This window comes from Cherax quadricarinatus, chromosome 72 (assembly GCF_038502225.1).
Source record: "Cherax quadricarinatus isolate ZL_2023a chromosome 72, ASM3850222v1, whole genome shotgun sequence".
Lineage (NCBI taxonomy): Eukaryota > Metazoa > Arthropoda > Malacostraca > Decapoda > Parastacidae > Cherax > Cherax quadricarinatus.
Window position 1 is genome coordinate 12,347,404 of NC_091363.1, and position 19,907 is coordinate 12,367,310.

The following is a 19,907-nucleotide window of genomic DNA, read 5'->3' on the forward strand; positions in this document are numbered from 1 at the left end:
CTGCCTTGGTGGGAATCGGCCAGTGTGATAAAAAAAAAAAAAAGGTATATATAAAATGGGTATATACATCTCTCGGTGTATATATCTGCGTTAGTTACTCTTTCTTGAAGATCTATATGTAGTACTGCACCAAAACTTAATCCATTGATTAGACATAATAAATAAATAACGATGATTTACAAGTAGGTTTTCATATTGAAATAGCAAAAGCATTTTTTCTTATTATGGTAAATGGCAATGTTATTACACACGAAGAATTCCGGCAATAGAAAGGTACAAATAAAACTAATTTAAATATATTTACCTGTACTAAAAATATGAAAAAAATAGCTAATTCAATTATTTTATTTCATGATTAAAATATTGTGCCAATAAAGCTTGGTCTGGAACAATAATTCAATTTATCATGAGCTTGTTATTTAGTATGAATTCAGGATGGATTTTTTTTTTAATTTTCTCTAAATTCCGTAAATGTTTTAAAGCTTTTAAAAAATATGATGCTGGACAACAGAGAGACCTATCGCAAAATATTTATTCGTATTCATAACCATAATAGTAAAATTTGAAAAAAATATTGCTAAGTCTTTGAACAATTGTTGTAGCATTCATCAGGGAGAGTTAAACCTCTTGGAAGATGGGAGGAAATCAGATTCGAATCAAGGAAAGAGTTCTCATTTTTTGGGCTCTAGAGCTTACACTGGCATCAATGTGCTTCCCTGAAAGTTTCAGAGAATTGATGCTTCCTCGTCAGGCATAGAGACTGAAAATATAATAGATGTATACAACATGCTGGTGCTTGAGTGAAGGAAATGAAGCTTGGTTAGTGAGTGAATAAAAATGAGAGTTTGGTTCTCGATTAGTGAATGAGAGTTTAATTTTCTTTATTAAATGTATAGAAAGCATGGGTGTGGATGATGAGGTCGAAGAAGCTCAGGAACAAGAAACCTCATGATTAGAAACCATTACAGTTCTCATGCATACACACAGATTTACGTTTAGTGAAATTCTTCCCAAGTTGTGTATAATTTAAGGTACTAAAATTATCCCAAATGGAAAACGCAATACGTGTATAAAAACCGATCTCTGGCTGATCTACTTAAATCTGAAATAATGATGATAATAGTTAAATAATTCTTAATGTGCCACAAATACTAAATATGTTCTCCAAATTATATATTAGAACCAAAATATGATAATTCAGTTAAAATATTGAAACATGAATACGTGTAAGAATAAAACTGACCCGGTCTTAGACATCTGACGATAGAATTTTTGGGAGACAAAGTTCAAGACAAGAGACCCCGGGTTTTTTTTTAGGTTACGCTGGCTAAAATATCAGCGTGGTTTAATATCGGTGTTTTTGTAATTATTAATATGTAATGGCATAACAAATTACTCAGTCTTCTGCGAAAGAATCAAATGCGTGAAATGAGAGAAGGAGTGGCAATGTATGTAGACTCTGTTAAATCTCACCAGACGCAGTTGGTCAAGTTCTGACACGCACTTTTATGTAATACAGATTCTTGGCTACGGTTAGAGTTTCAAGAGCAAGAACTAGGGTATCTATAAAGAAGTATATATATAATCGCAAACAGGTGATCTTAATGCAGAACAAGTCACATGATGAAAATCTTTAGATCTTTCGCACTCCCCATGCGTCGTCAGGAGCTATGCAATGATGCAAAACAGCAACAGATAGGAGGGGAAATTCTCTGAGGCAGAAGGTATCAATGACCAGTCATTCTCTTAATATTTATAGGAGTGCACCCATCCTCATGCTTAAACAACTAGTATGAGGATGCCAACTCTCAAACGGACTGTGATAAGTCCCGCTTTGTCTTGGACGAAAGTTATGGAATCAACTCAATTGTAATTTAAAATGGTGTTAGTAATGAAATGCAATCCATACATACTAGGTGTATTTCCTCGTGCTGTCCGCCATCATTCCCTCTTTTAAACCTGTAATCCACAGTGGAATATTCTCTTTCTGCACAAAAACACTTAACCATAAGTCTCGGTTATTCATTTATCAGTGATAACCATGATGCAGTGTTCACAATGTTAACATCGCATGAACAAGTAAAGTTGAACAATGTTCTCGATGTTCAGCAGCTTCATAAAACAAGTTTAAAAGTCATGAAGTGACATTGAAGAGATTTACTCGGAAGGTTAATGTCACCAGTTAGTTGATCACCGGAGAGGATGGTAATGTGTAATGTTGATATTAATGTGATAAATACATCCGCCAGTTCAAAATAATAAATAATCAAGCACGCTTTAGAAAAACTAAAATTTCCGAAGACGAAATTTTAAATTAACATAAGAACAAGAACACCAACAATAATAATAACATAATATAAATAAAAGTAATAACTTATCTATATTTTATTACTTTTTATCATTATTAGTTTTAGTGCTGTTGTTGTTGGTTACTGTGTCTTTGCAAAGAATATTCAGCATATTTAAAATATAATTACAGTGCGGGTCCCCACAAGCAGCCCTCAAGGTTGTGACGTCATGAACTTGGAGTGAGGCTCCTGGTATATAAGTCACTGGATTCATGCAGAAGCATCAGTCTCATCTTAGTCACTAAACATGTTTGTCAAGGTACAGTAGCATTGTTTATTACTATATCAGTGTTTTAATCATTTTAATGCTTACATAACGATGATATCAGCATTCGAATTATTTTTAGGTTTCAGTTGACGTAAGATGTTGTGGTTACACCCAGCCTCTCAAGATTTTGTCAAGATTTTTTTTTTAATTTTAAAGAAATTACTTATTATTGCACTTATTATTTTCAAAAAACCATAAATATAAATATCCCTGGAAGTTGTTACTAATACAAAAAGACGTAGAAGCTGAAACTGAAACACTTTGGCAGGTTGTGTTTGCGGCAGTGTTTGTGGCAGTGGTGATGGGTGTTCCCCAGTCTTACCCTTCTTACCCTCCCACCCCAACATACGGCGTTTCTGGTCCTCAAGTGAGTATCGTTCACAGTGTTCAAGATTTTCTCTATATCTTTGAGGTTGTATTTATATGAAAATACTGAGCCCCAAGAGGTATATTGCTTGTTTTGCCAAGTAAGCAATATCCAACACAAAAAAAATATATCACTAGCATTCTTTTCAGGCTCCTGCTCGGTACGACTTCAATTGGACCGTCAAAGACGACCAGTCAGGTAACGATTACGGTCAACAAGAGTCTCGTGACGGCGACAACACTCATGGCTCGTATCACGTGCTTCTTCCCGATGGTCGTGTTGAAAATGTAGTCTACACTGTTAACGGTGACTCTGGTTACGTGGCTGAAGTGACTTACCAGGGCCAGGCCCAGCACCCAACACACCAGACCTACACTCCAGTTCCTCTCTATGGTTAAATGAACAGTGACATTAATATAATGTTATTTATTACAAGTTTTTCTCTTAATGTAATTAAATCAATGTGCAACTTTGAATTATATCTTACTTTTCCTGATATCTTAAAAGAATGAAGGGTGCAAGAAGTTTGAATTAACCAGCGAGCACCGAAACTCTGTATACAGTTTTCTTCCGATTAATTCTGAACCAGAATTAGAGTAAAATGTATATTGTTTAATAGCCTGAAAGGTAATATCAGTCGGCATGGTCAGTACCGTAGTTCTCTGCAGCATATTTCAGGTTTGTCTTATCAGAATCGTCAGGTAGAAGTTCTTTAGCGTCTTCTGCTAGAATGTCAATAGAGAAATTGGCTGACCATGTTATCGTTACACTACAGAGGCTCTTCATTGTCCTTCCAACCATGGCCTTTCCATGGTTTGCGCATCTCGAAAATAGGGATATTGGCGGCCTTCCAGATTCTTGTTTGGTAGTTTTCTCTGGCAATATGTTCCTTAAAGCAAGCTTTGCTAGGTGGTAATCTAGAAAGGTCCATGGTCCTCGATGTTAGATTATCCATAGTTACACCTCCATCACATTTCAATATTCAGCATAATGTAACGCACATTATCAATACTTATTATATTTTCCCTTTCCATAGACAGCACAAGTGAAATTCTCACGTCCTTCAAGTTGCTCATCACTCATCTCCCACTGCTCATCAAGTCGCTTGAGTCTCACAATGTGTTGGTGAGTTGAATAGTTTTAGTGCTTTGATCTTTCCAGTTTCTTTGAATGAGCTGACTGAATCGCAACCAGTAAATGCATAAACCCCCAACAGTGCAATATATAGGTTTTCACTGTTGTGCAGTGACAATTGTGATGTTAAGGTACCCTTTTTTTGTTCTCATGTCCTGTATCAGAGAATATAGTGAGATTGATTGTCCTTCCATGATTAAAGCAGGATTCAAAATCTTTTATTATCATGGCTTCGCACTCACATAATCATAACCGCTTTCTGCAACATAGTTAAAGAATAGCACCGCTTTGCTATCATTTTTCCTCCTGACTGCTCCTCAATTCCGTATGATTATTACATCTATGCCAAGGGACTTCCCATTTCTGATGAGGATGACCTTCTTGTCTTTGACTTATTCACTTCAGCAGGTTTGCATCGCTGCAATCAACTGTTACTTGTCTTCCTAATTGACTAGAAGGCTCTTCCAGTTCCCTAGCCCTTTTATCGTAGGTCCCTTGACAATTAGTTTCTCTGATTCACCTATTCTCTTGAGTTCTAAAGCTATGACTAAACCTTTTGATGTATGAAGCTGTGCTAAGTATCACATTCACATAATTCTTGGTCATCATGTGGAGTTCTGTGCATATTTGTTTAAAGGTATCAAGAAATTTTTTGAGGTGATAAAACAGTGCATTTCCATCTTCCAACAGTCAGAACATTTTCAGTGGACACTTTTCATCTTAGATTTTCTTCATCAGGATTGACATGTTTGCAGCATTGTTTATTTTAGCCAAGAGCCCATCAGCTTTGCTTGTGTTGGATGGGACAGGTGTGAGAGCATACTTAATGACTTCTGCTGTGTCGATCTGAAGAGTTCTTGATTTCACAAGAATTTTGGACACAATATTGCCCTGGTGTTTATATTGGACCATCTTGCTCTTAGAGGAGAGGAGTTAAGTATCGCTTTCTTCTTTGCATCAGCAATAGTTTTAAGACCCATCTTTTTAATGGTTAACTTCTTTAAGCCCATGTGATTTAAGCACCTAATGACACATTGCATGGTTTGATTTTTCTATAGTGTGTGTGATCGACCTAACGGGCACAGGAAGCTGGAAAATGTTTCCACTGTCTTCTGTACATCCTGCTAACTCCTCTGTATTTCAGCATTAGACGTATCCTTGTGTGTATCTGAGTCAACCCATGTCTGCCATAGAAATTTTTTCAGCAAGGAACTTGGATTTTTCATGAGTGGTCAGTACCCAGCGTTGTTATGCAGCATTATTCCTTGTGATTCCTGAATGGTCAGCACCAGATGCTCCTCCATAAGACTTGCAGTGCTTCATGAAAGTCTCCTCCATTGTATTGTCCACATCCATTGTACTGTCCACATCCTAACGACACCCAGGCACCATGGATCGTGCTACATTAAGGCTCCCAGTTGAAAACCTCTGTTGCTCCAGAATGTGTTTGCTCGATATTTGCAAGAAATGCAGCAACTATTGCTATGTACCTTGCATAGTTCTGGGCATCATATGAGAAGAGGTCTTGCATAGAGGTCAAAATCATTCCACTTCTTCACTCAACTGAAGGACTAAAGAGACACGATCCATGTAGGGTGCCCAGAACTGAGATATTTTCACACTCTGCACATTAGAAACACATCGAAATGACTAGTACCTCTCAAAATAATTAGAGATGTCTGGATAGTGCCTCTTAGCGAAGAGCTGATATCTTTCGATCCCTGCTCTTCTTGTGCAGATAGCTCTTCGAAGACAAGAATTGGTTGTATTCTTTCAGGAATTCTCTCAGAAATATCCTTTCATAACTTTCCACAAGCAGCTTATGGGACAGCATAACCTACTGCAATTCTTCACACCCAGTACTAAGTACACAGTGCTAGATCCCACCAGGTCTGTCTCTAGCACAATATCAGTGAGACCACTTCCTTCCATTTTTCTCCCAATCGACCATGTATACACACAGGTAAAATGTGCCAGTTAGAATGATATGTTCACCATACCGCTTAGGTTCATTGCATACCAGTGGAAATTCTTTCATGCATACACCTAGATCAATGGTAAAAATGGCGTATTTCAGACCTACTTCATCAATAGTTAGTTCTGGAAGTCATAGTTACTATCCAGACGACTTGATTGTAGCTCTGGTTATGTAAGTTAAAATTTTAAAGGGGTTTGATACCGGGGATCTTGCAAAAGAGGTATATAAATAAATTACTTAAAATATCCACTTCCAAGCACATTGTTTACTTGTAAAATATTAGAGGTACTAACATTAATTCAAAATTTAATGCTAAATAAGAGAAAGAATAACTTCAGTAGGTATTTATTATTCATTTACAGTGATTACTACCATACCAATAAATAGAATCAAACAAACTTAAAGGCAACAGTTGACCTCACTTTTGGGTGTAAGTGCTGCTATGTAAGAGATCAGGGTAAATTTATGGGATTTGGACTTGCCCTCGTGGGTTACAGTTGAGTTATGATTGCTTATTTAGCCGTAGACAGGAGGAGATGGGGTGTAGACGGGTGCAGGAGGCTTGGCCTCACCTTCATACGCCACCACGGCAATATAACCACCTTCACCATCGACAGTGTAAGTCACCTTCTGCACACGACCGTCAGCAAGTAGTACATAATAGCTACCCTGGGTATGGGGTCCATCACGGGTTTCCTGGTGACCGAAGTCGTTGCCGGATTCGTCGTCCTTTACTAACCAGTCGAAGTCGTACTTTGCAGGAGGCTGCAATGACAGCGAAACAATAATATATGCATCATATGTATCAGTACAATAACCTTTAATCTATTGCGTCTTATACATGAAGAAAACAATAAAGGGGTGGAATATTGTTAGTACAAACCGCTGATCCACCAAGTGTGACTTATTCTGCAGCTAAATACAGGGACTAAAAAAGACTGTTTAAAAGAATGATTCCGGAATTCCCAAGGTTATGAAGAGCATAAAAGTTGTAGCAAACATAGTTTTACACAAATTCCAGTTTGCATCACCAGTAAACATTTTTAACGTGTCGTTACATGATTTTTTAAGGCCAACAATGAACCATATATATATATATATATATATATATATATATATATATATATATATATATATATATATATATATATATATATATATATATATATATATATATAAGATGCACACCTATGATATTATATATTGTCTTACCTCAACTGGGGGGCTGGGCTGACCATATGTTGGAGGTGGAGGTGGAGGTGGAGGTGGAGGTTGAGGGAGAGAATACCCGTTGGCCGGAGCTTCATCGGGGAGAGGATTAGGGCGAGCTACAGTGACTACCACGAAAGTGGTAACAATTATAGCCTGTAAAAGTTATAACGTAAATAATAGATTTGATAAATAAAATATCTTCATCTTATGTTCTTTGATTTGCAGTAGGAAAGAGACGCACCAAGAACTGGAACTGTGAACGACTAAGTACATCAACTTGTACATGAAACAGACAGGTTATTGGAAATATAACATAAAATGCAAACGCTACGACATTCTATTGGAAAAGTTTTGGCCCTCGGATCATGGTCACGTTTCCAGTAACCCAAACTTTTCCACTAAAATGCCCTAGTGTTTGTATTATTTCTGTTTTTCAACATCTCTACGCGAACCATGAACGACACCTCTTAATTGGTTTACCTTGAGGGACATGTTGGGAGCAGACGAAGGTTAGAACTGATGCCCAGAGAGGGATGCTGCCTCCTTATATTTCCAGGCTCAACCTGCAGTATCATGACGTCACAACCTTGAGAGGAGAAAGAAGGACTGCATTCTTAGAGAGGTCACTTTTTTGCAATACGATGAGCCAGGAAGACATAATAATTATCCCATTATTATTCCTCCGGTTCACACCCAGTTTGCCTCGGATAATTCAGTCGTATTTTGCTGGAGCAAGAGAACGGCTGACCGCCTGCTAGACTCAGCTCTACCTCTCACTCACGTTCAGACTCCTCCTTCCTTGATTTAGCATGCTCAGGTTAGTTAACAATTCTGTCAAGATGTGAGCGAGACATATGGGAAAGTTTCTTACTCGGTAACCTGAGCATTCTCCTGAGCGAGAATGCTCAGGTTACCTGGAGTATACCTGGAGAGGGTTTCTGGGGTTAACGCCTCCCCCGGCCCGGTCTGAGATCAGGCCTCGTGGTGGATCAGGGTCTGATCAACTAGGCTGTTACTGCTGGCCCTGCACAAACTGACGTACGAACCACAGTCCGGCTGGTCAGGTACTGACTTTAGGTGCCAGGCCAGTGCCTTCTTAAAGACACCCAGGGGTCTATTGGTAATCCCCCCTTATGTATGCTGGGAGGCAGTTGAACAGTCTTGGGCCCCTGACACTTACTGTGTTGTCTCTCAGTGCACTCGTGGCACCCCTGCTTTCCATTGGGGAAATGTTGCATCTCCTGCCGAGTCTTTTGCTTACATAGGGAGTGATTTTCGTGTGCAAGTTTGGTACTAATCCCTCTAGAATTTTCCAAGTGTATATTATCATGTATCTTTCTCGCCTGCATTCTAGGGAATACAAATCAAGGAACTTCAACCGTTCCCAGTAATTTAGGTGCTTTATTGTACTTATGTGTGCCGTGAAAGTTCTTTGTACACTCTCCAGGTCTGCAATGTCGCCAGCCTTGAAGGGGCAGTTAATGTATAGCAGTAGTCCAACCTAGAGAGAACAAGCGATCTCAAGAGAATCATCATGGGCTTGGCGTCCCTACTTTTGAAGGCTCTCATTACCCATCCTATCATTTTTCTAGCAAATGTGGTAGATACATTGTTGTGGCTTTTAAAGGTGAGATCCTCTAACGTTATCACTCCCAGGTCCTTCACATTACATTTTCGCTCTATTGTATGGTTAGAATTTGTTGTGTACCCTGATACAGTTTTAATTTTCCATATCTGAGCAGTTGAAATTTCTCTTCATATTGTTTTGAGTGGCCCCTTTGAAGATCTGGTTGATGTCCACTTGGAGTCTTGCAGTGTCTTCGATGGAGGTCACTGTCTTGACAATACGGGTGTCATCAGCAAAGGAAGACACGGAGCTATGGTTTGCATCTCTGTATATGTCAGATATGAGGATGAGGAATATGATGGGTGCGTATACTGTGCCTAACATAGTTCCGGCATGATCTAGACGAGACGTATGGGTAAGCCTCCTTATACACCTGCTATAACTACGAAGTAAAAATAGAACCTGACTGAAAGCCTACTGATGCGAGCCATTTGGGGGAAAAATGCAATTTATATGCGGATGAAACTCCAGACCTTCAAGAAGTCACGTCACTGAAACAATATCAAAACATATAAAAAACAAAAATTTAAAACCTGCTATAAGGATTCATCTCCTGAGTGAAAGGTATCCGCACAGTCCTGCTTTACTAGTGAATGTTAAAAATATATATCAAGGGAGAAGGTTCGCAGAATCACCCTTTAGTATTCCTGGTACGCATTTATCATTCACTTTTGCTGGCCAGGTGAGACAGCTAGCTCTATCAAACAGGTTATTACCTCTCATAAATGCTCAACATTTGCTTCATTCGGTATGACTCGAGTACTGGTCTCTGACTCGAGTACTGGTCTCTGACTCGAGTACTGGTCTCTGACTCGAGTACTGGTCTCTGACTCAAGTACTGGTCTCTCCTGGCTATTGCGATATCTCAGTGAAAATGATCAATATGTTCTATGGTTAAAATCAACATGTGTATTATTGTTCCCAAAATAATAATAAAATAATAATAATATTATTATTATTATTATTATTATTATTATTATTATTATTATTATTATTATTATTATATTTGTTGTAGGGAAAGTTTTATTGCTTTTTAAGATTTCTGTGCGTTTTTAACTATATCTTGAAAAAGCTTCTTGACAGTGACACGAAAAACTTGTCAGTGACATGACAAACTTGTGAGTGACATGACAAACTTGCTAATATTCCAGCAAAGATGCATCTTTACCAGAGACACTGCCGAACATTGTTGATATATTTTCTCCACTGTAATTAGAGCTAATGGAATGACACTGGGGTCTTTAGAAAGAGTTCGTCTGCTTGAAGAGTCTGGTTGGGTATTATATTGTCTTGGTCCTCCAATGAACTTTGGATCCTAAGTTCTAAACAACCTCTTGAAGACCTCTAACTTACTTGATGCAATACCCAAATTTAGGAATGCATATAACGCTATTTCTGTCCCTTTGCTAATTCCTATTACCACAGTTTAACGAGATTCTTTAATCCTACTGGTGATCCTCTGATTAAAGGTTGAGCGCTTTCCTTAATATTGACTTAAGGTGCTTTTAGTATTCATTTCTGTTTTGGATGCTAAAGGAGGCTTCATACCTCATGAAATAACCTAGTATGGGCAACGCCAGGAACTGTGTGAGAAAGCACAGCACCGCATGGTCACCCAATAGCTTATTCTCTATTCCATCATCTTCAGGTCATTCAGTTTTCCTCAAAAATTATATTAATATCCTTGGAAAAAATTGCTCCCTGAAAGCAGCCATTGGCAGGAGGGACGATAATTGAGGCTTCTGGACTCCTGAACGGAAGATCCTTGACAAAGATGAGGGATAAGAGGTTCTTGATACAGGGGACTGGACCTTCCTCTCTTTCCGTGGAGCTGACTGACCCCAGCGGATTTAGCACTCCCCGGGAAAGTAATGAGAGCCAGCAGCAAGGGTTCATTGACTCTTCGAGACGAATTCATAATTAGGAAGGAATGAAGACGAGAGAGACACAAGCACACATCCCAAGATCTCATCCCAGAAGATCCACTACCAAGCATGAAGTGTATACACGAAAAAAATTTAAGAGATACAAACAGTTATCTGAAAATTTAGTGTCCAGTATAAAATGGATTAAATTCATCAAATATTTATTGTTTTGTTACATTGATTACTACCATTTCAATAAATAGAATCAGTCGAGTATAAATATTTATGGAGAGAAGCTGGCGTGTAAGAGTTCTGGTTTAATTGAGAGTCCTGGAACATGCCTTCATTGATTACAGGTGACTTGCAATATTAATGTTCCTTTAGCCATAAACTGGAGGAGCTGGTGTGTAGACTGGTGCGGGAGGCTTGATCGAGCCCTCGTACGTCACCACAGCTACATAACCACCTTCACCATCGACAGTGTAAGTCACCTTCTGCACACGACCGTCAGGAAGCAGCACATAGTAGCTACCCTCAGTATGAGGTCCATCACGGGTTTCCTCATGACCGAAGTCGTTGCCGGATTCGTCGTCCTTCACTAACCATTTAAAGTTGTACTTTGCAGGGGGCTGCAAATTACAAAAAAAAAATTAATATATACATGAAGTGCAACAATGTGGTTCATGTGTTCATTTGTTTCTCAAACATAAACGTAACAAAAAGATACAATACTAGAAATACGAAAGACTGATCCACTATGTACTATGTTATATATATATATATATATATATATATATATATATATATATATATATATATATATATATATATATATATATATATATATATATACCCTCATATTCAGAGCTGTTTGCATATTTTCTTCTACCACCCCTATATTCTAAATTCTATGTGCACTTTAAAGGCAAAATACATTGACAAAAATACAATGGGGAATAGAACAACAAAAATAACATTTCAGAGCCTACATCTAGAATACTTCATCCAGCACCCCAGAAGTGGGTAGAATGCCCAGAATGCTGCAGGCATTTTCCCTCTGGATCGCAACACTGAGTCTCTAAAAGAGGAAGTTGGCCGCTCTGTAATCCAGTTTCTGTGACGAGATTTTCACTCAGCTCCAAGGGTCTCTGACCCTAGTGCGATGAAGTTATAGCAAAGGGACAGGCCTTCATATCTGCGGATTTTATGGGTCTCCCTGTAGCTGGCAGCTCCACTCCCTTCAACTTCAGAGTATGGCAAGTAGGTGTCCGCTAAACTGGCGGCACAGGTGTAGTCCCAGGAAACCTGCTTTCCCTACGTTCAGGGTAGCATAGTGACTCCATCAGGATGCTTTTTACTTCCATTAGACCTCTGTACTTGGGGTTCCCGTTCAGCTGGGCAACTGGCTGTGGCGAGATATCTCTTTATGATGTCGTTGATCTCCTCATATCTAGCATACTTCCCTTTAAATGCATGACACACGAGACCATTAAGTCCAAATTGATCAGCCGACATCCTGCCGCAATTACACCTATGTTCGGTGAGTATGGGGGCGGCTAGGCGAAGAGCAACACCAACCCGAATGGCCTGTGGGTCGAGTCGTGTGCCCAGGGAGGAATTGGGAACAGCTAAAAGGAAATCTCCTGAATGTAGTGCCTTCACCGCTAGGATGCGAGCTATGTCCTCTCATGAATCGTTGGAGAGTACTGTGTTGGCAATTTTTTTGATTATCGGTTTGTCCCAAGGGACTGTTTGTGCTCTTTGGGAGGAACTGGTCTGCTTGAGGGGTCTACAGAGGTGTCCCACAGCATGGCTGCTTCAATGAACCTGGGGTCTTGAGCTCCTACTGCACCTCTCAAACATTCGGGGACAATCTCCTTGACTAGTCCACACTGAAAGCCAAACACGAGGACAAAAATGCAGGTATAGCTACCTGCGTTGCCTTGCGCACCCCTATACCTCCCAGTCGCACTGGAGAAGTTGCCTGATCCCATTGCTGACCTTCCAGTGACAGATTCAGTGTCTTCTTAAAGACTGATCTCAAGAGTGAATCATATTCGTTGAGTGTTGGGTTGTCAAAAGAGGGTGCACACCTCAGGAAGTGAGTCTTAGCAGAGTAAGACACCTTGTGAGGAGATACAAAGCATCATGGGCATTAAGATCCCTTATTTTCTCCTCCATTCTCTTCAGTTCATTTAATTTGTCCTTGAGGACTGTGTCGATGGCCTGATCACCCAGCGGTGCTCCCGTGAGGGTGCTCTTGGTTGCAGTGGTGGTAGACGCTTCAGGAAGGATTGTTCGCACAGCTCTGATTATTTCCTGGTTGGTTCTGATGATTTCACACTTGGAGGGATTGAGGATGAGTCCCAAGGATTCTCCCTGTGTCTTCACCAGTTGTAAGTCCTCTAGCGAGACTCTTCTGTACCTGCCAGAGCTCCATCGCCAAAGTACCAGATGTTGAGCTAGCTGCGCAGGCTGGATGTTAGTTCTCTTACTGCCTAGCAGAAGAGAAATGAAGTGAGTGGGTCACCCTGCTGAACACCCTCTGATAACATGTTCGCCAAACAAAAGAATTGAGGGTTTGCTTTAGCTAGCTGAAATGAAGGGGAAAAGGCTCGGGAACCGATCCCAAACAGCTGGCAAGACCACATCTCTTTTCACCATATTAAAGGCATTTCTAAAGTCTAGTTTGACAACGGCCTTGTCTTCTGGTAGATCCCTGATGTAAGCCCTTGCTGCATGAGCTGCAGTTTCATTGCCTTGAGAAATCCCCTACCAAAAGAATCTTAGAAAACTTACCTAACCTTATTATAACAATTTATAGCAATTTAATTTATAACAATTTACAACAAATTTAGCCTAATCCAACTAAATATATTTTAGATAAGTTCACAATAATTTAATTATAAACAAACACAATGAAATATTTTTTTTCGTTAGGTTCAAAACAATTTTTGCAAAATTATATACGCAAATTTTCGTTTGCCTTATTCGGCAAGAAGAGCGTTGTCATTTAAGACAAAATCGTAAGTTTTACCTATTCGACACGACACACACACACACACACACACACACACACACACACACACACACACACACACACACACACACACACACACACACACACTAACACACGATCTGTGAGATGTTGGAACGAAACTGGCTAGGGGTTGTCACTCACCTCTGGAGGGGGACTGGGAGGACCATACGCTGGTGGGGGTGGTGGGGGAGGTGGACCATAACCAGCGGCGGGGGGATTGTCTGGGAGGGGATTAGGACGAGCTACAGCGACCACCACAAAAGAAGCAACAATTATAACCTGCAAAAATACATAATTAATTATTTTCATAACACTATATATAAAAGTCTCCTTAGTGTTATCACTTAGTATTAAGAATCAAATGCACCATGTACGAAGTTTGAGTGTTGAAGAGTACATCAAAATCTTCGTATAAATCAAATAAGACCAACACAGATCAGTTGCTGTACCTTGAAAGCCATGTTGGAAGACTAAGGTTTAAACTGATGCCCAGCGAGGGATGCTGTCTCTTTATATACCCCAGGATCAACACACAACCTTGAGATGGGAAAGAAACATTGCATCTTTTGTGACGGTTTATGCAATATTATAGGATGGATAGAGTTAACAATAATAGCATTGTTTTCCTATGGTTCTCACCCAGGAAGCCTCGTTTATACCATACTTCAACATTAAATAAAGTTAACAAAAATTGCCGTTAAAAAATCCAATAAGTTCTTGTTGACAAGGACTTATGGCAAGAGGACGACTGGCTGCTAGGTAGACACTACCTCTCACTCACGTTCAGGCTACTCCATCCTCGGATCAGCATGCTGATGCGACCCCCAAAACTCAGTCAAGATCAAGATGAAAAAGACTTTTTTTTTTTTTAAATCTCCTTATTGCCCAAGATCTCCTAGCAGAGGAAAAAGTACATTGAATATGTATTAAAGTCTAGACCTGCTGGAGGGTTCATCCTCGGGGACAACTGCAGAAAAGCGAATGTAAACGTAAATTGAATATCTAAGGAAATGATTGAAGCTTTGAGTAAGAGATTTCTGTGGAATTTGATATTTCTAAAAATGATAACTATTTAAATGTATTAAGACAGAAGTTCCGTAGATTTAGTTTTTATTATTGTGACTATGCATGTGTTTGTTACAGTTATTTCCTGGGCAAATTAAGGGAGAAATATAAAGTAGGTGACACTGCTTGATAACTGTTAAAGATGTAGTTCACTTGTTATGAACTGGATGCTGCCTTGTTAGAGTGATGTTAAGATACAAGGACTCTAGTTTATATACGACCTGGTCACCACTGTATTACATCATTGATGTGCTGGAGTTGTCTTGACGTATTATCTTACACATATGCATTATTATTTATTATTAATATTATTATTTACTGCTATTGTTATTATTCCAGTTACTGTCATTTGTTTGTTGACAGGAATTTTAATTTGCGCTACAATCATATTGCTGGTTATTCCTCCCTCTCTACATTCTGTGTATAAATGTTCATTAAAGTTTCTATCGTTTATGTAAGTATGGTGGTCTGTAGATATCACTATTTACACAGTGTGTGCCACTAACTGGAAAACCCTGTGAAGTTGTGTTGCTGGTATTGTCTCCCTTGCTGGTTCAGGGTTCTCTACTTTTTTGGAATCGAGTCTTTCTGCCCCTTGTGGGGCTCGCTCTTCCTTGTTTTCTGGCCACCCGCGATAACTTCCTCTTACATTGAACCTTCCTTTAAGGAGCTGCATTCTTTTGAAGAACAGGATTGGGCGGGTTTACAGTCAGTTAATTCATTTGAAAAAAAAATAAAACATCGTTTAGGTGCTGTTATCTGAGCCACCGCCCCTTCCCCAAAAACGTGTAAGTGCGTTGGCAGCTCCCTTCAAGAACCACCTCTCTCCTATCCCTGAAAAGTGCCCAAAGCATATTTTCTTAAACCTACTTGTCTTTCGGGTAAATATATGGAGAATTAGGTAATTAATTAAAATTCAACACAAAATTCAGTCATTCTGGACCTGTCGACCCTTCTGTTGGGAATTTTATGGTTGACCAGGCTCCTAACATTTCAGGTTAAGGGAAGAGGGATCTATACGTTTGATGTTCTCTCAAGAAAGCGCAGATCGAGCAGGTCTGTTTAATAGAAACCAAGTTTGATTACATTAGGCAATCCAAGGACCTGGATTTTTGAAGTTTAGGCCTCAGTCCGGTTAGCCAAACATCGTGTTTAGCTTTTGCCACTTTCTATCATAATCTTGTACCTCTAGGCTAGCAGTCTTTCTATGCTTGTAGAGAAAACTGAACTCCGAATTGGGTCTTAGACCACCCTATTTCATTACTGTTCGATTATTTCCCCAATATAGTCTCCTACAGTGAAAACTGAAAGCTGTGATCATGCGCCTTTTAGCTGCCCAAACACGGTCTCTTATGCCCTCAAGGTTTTCCAGGATATACAGAACTGAATCGTCGAGGTAGTTCTTGATACATCAGAAGCTAGCATTTCTTGATCCAGCGGGTTTCACGTTATTTTTTTGTTCATACAGGTCAAAAACTCTTGAATAAGGTGCAGCTACGCTTCACTTCCTTCGGTCTAACCTGATTACTCTATGTTCTCAAGGCGTTGCATGACCTCTTCAGGTTTAATGATTCCCTGAGAATATAATAATTTTGATCACATTGCTTGCGGTCTCACCAGCAAGTATTTTTTAGAAGTTTCAAAGGCACTTTTTGGTTTTGCCAGTCTCACATGTATCACTCAAGTTGTTCTGCTCAAGTAAGTCTCTAGTGATATTCATGTTATCACATGCTCACTCCTAAAGTCTTCTTATTTGTGTCCTGTACAGTCTTTTCATATTAAACTGTATTCGGTAACCTGTCTTTTCTCTCATGTTTTAAACACACACACACACACACACACACACACACACACACACACACACACACACACACACACACACACACATTATATATATATATATATATATATATATATATATATATATATATATATATATATTTAAGATTTAAGAGATACATTGTTGATATAAAGGTGGCATATAAGGTACATGTTGTTACTTGTGTATCACCGATTATAAGGCGAAAATCTCATCCAGCTCCTCAGAGCTGGGGCGTGTGCCCAAAATACAGCAGGCATTACCCCTTTGAACAGCCGCACTGAGCCGCTGGAACAGAAAACTAGCTGCCCTGGGATCCCTAGTTACCCTGATGAGTCTTTTTCCCAGCTCCTTAAGGAATTTAGATGCACTCTTTCCCCATGAGCCAAGGGTCTCTGAGCCTATGAGAACAAACATATAATGATGGGCAAGTTCTCCATATTTTCTAGACTTTTGGGACTCCCTGAAGCTGGCAGCTGCCCCTCCTTCCTCCCTGGTGTATTGGAGATAGGTATCAGCCAAGGTAGATGCACATGTATAGTCCCACACCACCTGCTTCCCATCTGTCCAGGCTTGAAGGGTGATACCATCTGGACGCTTCTGGCAGCCATCAGATCTGCATAGTTGGGGTGGCTCCCTTACTGCTGGGCATCCAGCTGTTGTGAGGCTCCTCTTGATAATGTTATTAACCTCCTCATGTCTTGCAATCTTTCCCTCGGATTTACGGCACACAAGACAATGGTACCCGAATCGGTCTGCTGCTTCACTGCCACAAATACACCTGTGTTCGGCGAGAATAGGGGCGGCAAGTCGAAGGGCAACACCGATGCGGATGGTCTGTGGGTCGAGGCGTGTGCCAAGGCTGGAGTTGGGAACAGCCAACAGAAAGTCCCCAGCATGAGGGGTCTCACTGCCAGCAGGCAGGCTCTATCCTTCCCTGACACACTCTGAAGCATTGTTGAGGCTATATTTTCCACTATTGGACCATCCCAGTGCGATTGTTTGTAGTTGTTGGGGGGAGCAGGTCTGGTTTCTGAGCCCGTTAGATTATCCCAGATCATTGCTCCGTCAATGAATTTTTGGTCCTGGACTCCAATCTTGTCCCTAAGATGTTCAGGGAGAATCGCTGCTACAAGCTCTCTGGATGCAATACACGAGGACAGAAAAGCAGGTAACGTAATCTGTGATGACTTGCGGACACCAATGCCTCCTAGTCTGACTGGAAGTGTAGCTTGGTTCCACTGCCCGTCTTCTAGAGTAAGGTTAAGTACTTTCGTAAAAATCTGCCTCAGAATACTGTCATATTCGTGCTGTATAGGGTTATCATATGAAGGTGCACATCTTAGGAAATATGTCAACCTGGGCAGACTCAAGCACTTAGTGGAACCTCTGGTCACGACCATAATTCGCTCCAAAACTTTGGTCGTGAACTGAACCTAATTTCCCCATTGGATTGTATGTAAATACGATTAATCCGTTCCAGACCCCTACGAACTGTATGTAAATATTTTTTTTTTTTTTTTAAGATTTTTAAGCACAAAAATAGTTAATTATATCATAGAATGCACATTATAATAGTAATCTAAATGTAAAAATCTTGAATAACGCTGAGAAAACCTTGAACTGAGAAAACTAACATTACACAAGTCATAAGAGTTGTAAGGAGCGTCTAATGGTTGATCAGTGAACTCCGTTATTTATCGTCCGATTTCTTTCATTTCTGGTGTACATCAAGAACCATCTTTCCATCATACATTGCCTAAGTTTCAATAAGATAGCCCAACAAACAACTGAGGAAAAAATATTTACTAAAACCCATATATGGCAAGTCCTAGCCGGATACTGGCACTGCGAGAAGCTGTTTGGGCACGACCTACTGATAAAACATTGTTAAACCAAAATTATCACCGTCGTAATTACAGGAAGTGGGGAAAATTAGCGCGTGTGAAAAAATGGCACGGAATGTGAAAATTGGCGCATCTGTGTTTGTTTGGCACCCTATTATGTGTTCGTGACCAGATGCAAAAATTTTACTATTTTTTTTGTCGTGAACCGATTTGTTCGTGTTCGGCAGCGTTCGTGACCAGAGATTCCACTGTATATATATAACTCAGTCACCCCCGGTTTGTCACTAACATGCAGTACTGTATATCAGGAAAACCCCCGGTTGTTGAATTGATCCTCATGGAACTTCAGTCATCACTCTTGTCCAGACCAAGCGAACAGACCGAAGAAACAGACGAGCTCACCGACGAGCGGTGGACGTGCTGCCGGTTGAACGGACTAACAAACAGATGGTAAGATGAATGGACGGACTGACAGAGTGATAAACAGTCCCTTGCTTACACTGAAAAAATTAACCAACTCTTCCAGGAGACTGAGTGCAGAGTTTTCTTTTGATCCTAAGGTCTTTGATCCATTTTGAATGAAACTAAGTACACTATGGAACTCCAATATTTGAGGAACTTCTTGGACTCTCTGAAACAAGTCACACCACTTGCGTCGGTGTCAGTATATTGTCAGTATATCCCTCGTATAAGTGTAGTTCCATGCTTTCAGCTTACAGGCCTTCCGGAGTATGATGGAGATTACACCTTGAAACCTCTGGCTGCCATCGGTTTGGATAGTTGGACTTTCTGTTGTGGTGAGAATGGAGCTGTGGGCAGATTTCTCTTAATTGATATCGCTGACCTCTTCGTGTTTTGCTTTATTTTTTCCTCATCGACGGCATATGAGACCACTGAAGATAAATTAATATTTTGATTACTTGTTTTTGATGATGGTAAAGTGATAAAGGGTGAAATTAGAGATAGTCACTGGAAAATTCCTTGCATATCGTTTCCTTATTGCTAAGAAGCGAATTACATCTTTGCTAGAGGCAATGTCAAGAATTATCGAGGCTGTTTTCTCTGCTAAAGAGTGTTTTACTAATACTATCGGGTATTTTTAGGAGAAGATCGTCTGCTCAAAAAGTCTGCCAGGTTATCCTATTGTCTAGTTCCTCCAGTGTACATCGGATTTCAAATTCTAAACGATCTTCTAAAGCGCTCTAAAGCGTAATCTGCACAAGAGTACAGATTACGCTATTTGTGTTGCTTAACTTCTATAGCCCTAGTTTAACTAGCAACTTTTTTTTAATACTTCCAGTAATCTTCTAGTGAATGGTTGAGTTATTCAAATATTG

At 39.8% G+C, this 19,907-nt stretch overlaps 2 protein-coding genes across 2 annotated transcripts; one reads left to right on the forward strand and one right to left on the reverse strand.

Annotated features, from left to right (window-relative positions):
• The first annotated feature begins 2,554 nt into the window (after positions 1-2,554).
• On the forward strand, positions 2,555-3,453 carry LOC128701456 (pro-resilin-like). The gene is made up of 3 exons (XM_070100204.1): positions 2,555-2,607; positions 2,885-2,983; positions 3,133-3,453. The coding sequence occupies exons 1-3, from the start codon at positions 2,596-2,598 to the stop codon at positions 3,379-3,381; spliced, it is 360 nt and encodes a 119-aa protein (XP_069956305.1). The 5' UTR covers positions 2,555-2,595; the 3' UTR covers positions 3,382-3,453.
• Positions 3,454-6,430: 2,977 nt separating this feature from the next.
• Positions 6,431-7,826, reverse strand: LOC128701455 (cuticle protein 7). Its single transcript, XM_053795158.2, has 3 exons — positions 7,788-7,826; positions 7,308-7,460; positions 6,431-6,860 (listed from the first exon to the last, which is right to left on the reverse strand). Exons 1-3 carry the CDS (start codon positions 7,797-7,799, stop codon positions 6,612-6,614), a joined length of 414 nt encoding a protein of 137 aa, XP_053651133.2. The 5' UTR covers positions 7,800-7,826; the 3' UTR covers positions 6,431-6,611.
• Positions 7,827-19,907: the final 12,081 nt, after the last annotated feature.